General features: G+C 37.1%; 2 protein-coding genes across 2 annotated transcripts; both read left to right on the top strand.

Annotated features, from left to right (window-relative positions):
* Window positions 1-3301: 3301 nt before the first annotated feature.
* LOC107474288 (cell division cycle protein 48 homolog) lies at window positions 3302-5005 on the top strand (the record flags this gene model as incomplete). Its single annotated transcript, XM_052257502.1, is given in 3 exon segments — window positions 3302-3358; window positions 3770-3998; window positions 4239-5005. A coding segment is annotated over 1 exon segment (186 nt), but the record flags the coding sequence as incomplete, so codon positions are not given.
* On the top strand, window positions 4463-4807 carry LOC107474289 (cell division cycle protein 48 homolog). The gene has a single exon (XM_016093912.2). It carries the CDS (start codon window positions 4463-4465, stop codon window positions 4805-4807), a length of 345 nt encoding a protein of 114 aa, XP_015949398.1.
* Window positions 5006-6228: the final 1223 nt, after the last annotated feature.

Here is a 6228-nt window from a genome sequence, read left to right as displayed (position 1 = left end):
AAAAGTGTAGCCTTAGGTATTTTAGAAATCACTTATAAAGCGTAGCCGTAGGTTGATATCTATAGATTCACTTTTCGTATCAAAGGAGACGCTTTTAAAGAGTAGCCTATTTATTAAGTTTTGGGTGCGTTTTAAAAGTGATGCCTAATGTGTCTAGAGTAAAAAATTAGACACATGGTAAATTTTTTTCCTCTCCTCTTAACTTTTTCCCGGTGTAAAGCACACAGTGTAAGCTAACACTTGGTGAAAATTTTCATTCCCTCCAAAGCTCAGAATTGAAGTCACCCTCTCAGTAGAGAAGAAAACCCTCCTGCACTCCTGCACCGCGAGAAGGAAACCCTGCCTCCTGCACCGCGCGAAGAGCGTGAAGCCTCACCGTCGCGAAGATCATCGCACCCCAGTCCCCACTCACCACTTAGCGCCACACCATCGTGAAGATCGTGAAGCTCACACCATCGTGAACTCTCCTGCACTGATCGTCGCGCGCCGCCCATACCACCATCGTGAACCCTCTTGCACTGATCTCCGCACCACTCACGACTTCGCCACTCACCGTCACCTGCGCCCTCCTGCATTGATCGTCAGCTGCGCCCTTACCATCGTCATCTCTGCGCTCACATCGTCGAGAAGGTATTCTATAGATTTTCGTTTGGTTCTGAAATTTGGGTGGTTTAGAGTTCCAATTTTAGGGTTTTTAATTTGATGGTTTGGTATAATAATCTGGTTTATATGCAATTGTGAAATGTGAATTGATGAACAAGCCATGTATTGTTGATGAAAATGCTACTATTTATTTATTTCCATCCGCGTCTACTCGTTCTTCTTACCTCTGCGCATTCTGGTTCCTTTCTCCTTTGAATCTGCTGCTGCCTGTGCAATCTGATAATGAGCATTTTTTTGAATGGTTGAGTATATGGCTAAATTTATTGCTTTAATCACTAGGTGCTGTGTTAAGGAAGAAACAAAATTTTTTCTGCTACCCAGCATGTTTAAGGAGAGTCGCAAGCTTCTACTGCTGTCTCTGGACGAGAAATCCACAGACTACTGTTAGGGAGGTCTAGAAGACGATGGAGGCATAGGATGCCAAATGCTGACAGGTAAATTCGGAGATGAACTACATAGATATAGGGAGTAAGCTTCGCTTCTGCATTAGTGTGCCAGATACCTTGGCATGGCTTGTTTTGTTGCTATGCCCAATAATTTTTATTATTTAATTAGCAGAGTATAGAAGTTGAGACCCTGTTCTGGTTATATTACTATCTTATCTGTTGACTGATATTTGCATCACTTTACTAGCTTCTTTTAGCTTTTCGAATTAATTGTTTTAAAAGGTAATGCAATTTCATGGCGCTCACTGCCTCCTTGATTTCTAGGTTTAGCATATCAATGTCATTATTATTTTAGATCACATAGGTTTGGACTGGCTGGCTGCCATTAGATCACAGAAAGTGGTCAACTGAATAGGGTATTTACTGAAATTATTTTTGTGATAGAAAAGAATTTCAAATTTGTTTGGGGCAATATGCAAAAGAGAAGGTTGTTACTTGTTAGTGGATTAGCAACTTATTTGGCAGGTGAAAATATCCTGGTAGCTTTCTCATGTAATTTCACCTGAAATTCAAATGAGTTCTATTGCACTTTGCTACTTGCAGGGTGGGACTGTTTCGGCTATGACATTAGATATGGGAATACTTCTTGGGGTAAGCCTTTCAACATCCTTTTTGACTTTTTACAATGACTTGATGTTTTTAAAACTTTTGGAACTAAGTTTGTTTTTTTATTAGATCACTTGTGCTAACAGGAAAAATCAATTAGTATTGTATATTACAGCCTGTTTTTCAACATATTTCTTGTCAAGTTGTTTCTTCGAAAGCTTTTTAAGAAAGGTGGGGGCCTGAAAGTACTTAAGGTGTTTTGGATGCTAATTTTTAGTTTTGTTTGTAACCCGGTTTCCGTACGCACCTGCTCCCCTCTAAATTCTTCAACTTGAATACCCTTTTTTTCCTATTTATTGCTTATTTTAAATTTTATTTGTGATTTCATACGTATATCTATATGCAGGATGCCGAAGACTGATATTGACAGGTTGATGTTCACATTGTATAATCAAATTTATAAAAATATTACCAGAATAGAAAATATTTAGTTGTCAAGTAAAAGTGGAAGGTGATGTTTTGGTATCTGTTGTATATTAATTCATATGATATTGTAATGAAGCACAGTTGCTTCGAATTTTAGTGCTATTCTGAGATTGACATGTGCAATTTGGTTTCTTTGTTTTAGGTTAAGGGTTTCGATACTATAGAATAGATAAATATTATAACTCATGTGCCAGATACTTTGGACTTATAGTGGCTGTCTTACTGTGTGAAGCTTATAGTTTTATATTAATGTGTGTGTGTACTTGTGTTGACTTTATTTGAAACAGTGAAGACTGGTCCTAACAGTTTATGGATTACTATTTATTTTTTAATTTATGCAGGATCCGCAATTGGATTCAAGTTGGATAGTCTTTTAAAGCTTACTGACACTTGTGCTTCTAACAATAAGATGACACTGATGCACTATATTTGCAAGGTATAATAACAATTGTACTATTTTTTACCTCTGCTCAAGGTCAGGTAAATAATTATTGTTCTGATTAGGGATTTTGATGATTGGAACTTCTGATTAGGGGTTTTGATTATTGTTACTTGATGTATATATCTCCTCACTGTTATAAATTCCTTCATTGATAATATTTTAAGTTCTTGCTTTCTTATCATCTTGTACTTTGTTCAAGAGTTGTTGCAGTTGGGAGCTCCTGAGATTGTTCCAGATTATCCAATTCTTTCTGTTGACGACCTAGCAGATCAAATAGCCGAGGTTTTCAACTTTTTTGGGTGAGTAAGTTCAAGCTTAATCTGTAATTGATTTCCATTTAATGACACAAAGAAGATTAGTTTACACCAATTTCCATTAGGCTTTGAATATTGGCAGTTGTTCATTTTGAGAAGGCAATCTGACCCCAACATTCTTTTTGTCTGCAGTCTTAGTGCAGTAATGTGCATAGGAGTAGCTGCCGGGGCTTACATTCTTACCTTATTTGCTGTAAGTTATTATGTTGGTGCTATGCAGCCTCTCCCCTTTTTAAATTACATTAGAGTTTCAATGATGGATCGTTCAATTTTTCTAATGTTTTTATGTGATATACTGCGTGATTTTTCTGTTGCCATCATCTCCTAACTGCTTCTCACTACTCACCCAGCACCACCAGCATCTGCTCCATATTTAAAATTAACCTTTGTTGTCTATTGTGAAGTTAGCTTATAACTTCTCACTGCTCCAGCTCTTCCGTGGCGACACTATCCTCATCAAGGTCACTTTCTTACCCTCCTCTATTTTCTTACTTACCTTCCTCTTGCTGTGTCTTAGCTCTTAATTGATTTATTTGATTCCTCACAAAAAAGTACTCTTTTTTACAGTCTTTTACTGGGGTGCTGTTTTTGTTTTGTTCTTTCTTAACGGATGGTGGTGTGAGATTTTGAATTTTATACTGTGGAGTACTAGGCCATGTATACTAAGAAGAAGATCATGATTGATTGACATGGTTGCAAATAGAGTTGGATTAAATTTAAAATGTTATTTATTTGTATCTAATGAAAGCATTTTGAGTTTGGAGTACAACTATCAGAATGTCTTAAAGTTTTCATTAATTTATCTCTTATATTTGTTCTTTATGTTGCAACTTCTAAGTCAGATGGGGTTTTTGATTTATATATGTTTGCAGGGCAAGAAAAGGAAGGATACTGTTTGCATAGCTCTTGCTGATGACACCTGTGAAGAGCCCAAGATCAGGATGAACAAAGTTGTGAGGTCGAATTTGCGGGTTCGTCTTGGAGATGTTGTGTCCATGCACCAGTTCTCTGATGTGAAGTATGGGAAACATGTGCACATTCTGCCTATTGATGATACCATTGAAGGTGTCACTGGCAATCTGTTTGATGCTTTCTTGAAACGTGAGTTTCTACCTTGAGCTTTTCTTAAGTTGCGGGTTTAGGGATAACTACTTAATTTGACTTGCTTTATGAGCTTGCTCTTAGTGATGAGTACTTTAATTTGAATGCATGCCAAACTGACTTAGTAGTATATATAAAATCTACAATCTTCAGTCTCTTGGACGACATTGATATTACATGTGGAATATGATTATTTTGGTGCTTGTAAAATATTATAACTTTTTAATGTAAATTTTGCAGCTTACTTCTTGGAAGCTTATCGTCTTGTCAGAAAAGGAGATCTATTTCTTGTCCATGGAGGGATGAGAAGTGTGGAGTTTAAGGTCATTGAAACTGATCCTGGGGAGTACTATGTGGTTGCTACAGATACTGAAATCTTTTGTGAGGGGGAGCCTTTGAAATGAGAGGATGAAGAGAGGCTGGATGAAGTTGGATATGATGATGTGGGTGGAGTCAGGAAACAAATGGCACAAATTCGTGAGTTGGTAGAGCTTCCCTTGAGGCATCCACAACTCTTTAAGTCGATTGGTGTGAAACCACCCAAAGGTATTCTACTTTATGGACCCCCTGGTTCCGGGAAGACAGTGATAGCAAGAGCTGTTGCTAATGAAACGGGAGCTTTCTTCTTTTATATAAATGGACCGGAGATTATGTCCAAACTGGTAGGAGAGAGTGAAAGCAATATGAGGAAAGCATTTGAAGAGGCTGAAAAGAATGCACCATCCATCATCTTCATTGATGAAATCGATTCTATTGCACCCAAGAGGGAGAAGACACATGGTGAAGTTGAAAGGAGGATTGTTTCATAGCTTTTGACTCTTATGGATGGATTGAAATCTCGTGCTCATGTTATCGTTATTGGAGCTACCAATCGCCCAAACAGCATTGACCCAGCATTGAGAAGGTTCGGTAGATTTGATAGGGAAATTGATATTGGTGTTCCTGATGAAGTTGGCCGACTTGAAGTTCTTCGTATACACACTAAAAACATGAAGCTCTCTGATGATGTAAGTTTCATTGTCTCTTAACTTTGTTGGTGTCTATACACTCTACCAGGTTGTGCATGCCATGCTGTGGCTCTGGTTGTAGGTTGTTCATTAATTCTTTAATGTTCTTAAATTTTCTGTTGCTTAACTCTAGCGCCGCTGTCCTAAAGTAGTGAAGAGTATATTTGAGATGTATGAATTTTCTGTTGCTTAAATAATAGTGAAGAGTATATTTGAGATGTATGAATTTTTACCGTTAACTTTATTCTAGTACTTTTGGATCAATATTATAGATATATTTTGGTTAGAGATAATTTTTATTATATAAAAAAATTATTTAGTATAATTATGTATTTATTTTTATTTTGTAATATTCAACTCATTTAAATAAAAATGCAGAATTATTATATATGTAATCATATTAACTATTATGTTGTATTAATAATTATTAGATAATTATATATATACACAGAAAAAAAAAAGCAAGACCTAAGGCTACACTTATATACAGTAGCTATAGTATACAAAAAAAAAAGAGGGACCTAAGGCTACACTTATAAAAAGTAGCTATGGTATATAACGTGGCTACGCTTTACAAGTGATGCAGTAGTATTGAAAAGCGTAGCCTATTCTGGAAAAATGAAAGTTGAAAAGCGTAGCCTTTGGTTTTGGACAGCATCACTTGAAAAGCGTAGCCTATTCCCAAACGTCAAAAGCGTAGCCCTTGGTGCAGAAAAGCGTAGCCTTTGAGAATAGGCAACGGCCGAATAGGAATCACCCCAAAAAGCGTAGCCGTAGCCCAAAAAGCGTAGCCGTAGCCTAAGGCATCATTTTTTTCCACTTTTGGCTACACTTTTCAAGTGTACCTGAATGGGTGTTTTTCTTGTAGTGTAAACGCCCAAACTGGCACAAAAGCTGGCGTTTAACTCCAAGAAAAGTCTCTACACATGAAAGCTTCAATGCTCAGCCCAAGCACACACCAAGTGGGCCCGGAAGTGGATTTTTATGTAATTTACTCATTTCAGTAAACCCTAGGCTACTAGTTCTCTACAAATAGGACCTTTTACTATTGTATTTTCATCTTGGTTCTTCTGGTTCCTTCTCTGGGGCCGAAGCCAATGCTCACTATTATCACTTATGTATTTTCAACGGTGGAGTTTCTATACACCATAGATTAAGGTGTGGAGCTTTGTTGTACCTCGAGTATTAATGCAATTACTATTGTTCTTCTATTCAATTCAGCT

This window comes from Arachis duranensis, chromosome 2, assembly GCF_000817695.3.
Source record: "Arachis duranensis cultivar V14167 chromosome 2, aradu.V14167.gnm2.J7QH, whole genome shotgun sequence".
Lineage (NCBI taxonomy): Eukaryota > Viridiplantae > Streptophyta > Magnoliopsida > Fabales > Fabaceae > Arachis > Arachis duranensis.
This window is presented reverse-complemented; position numbering and strand designations above follow the sequence as displayed.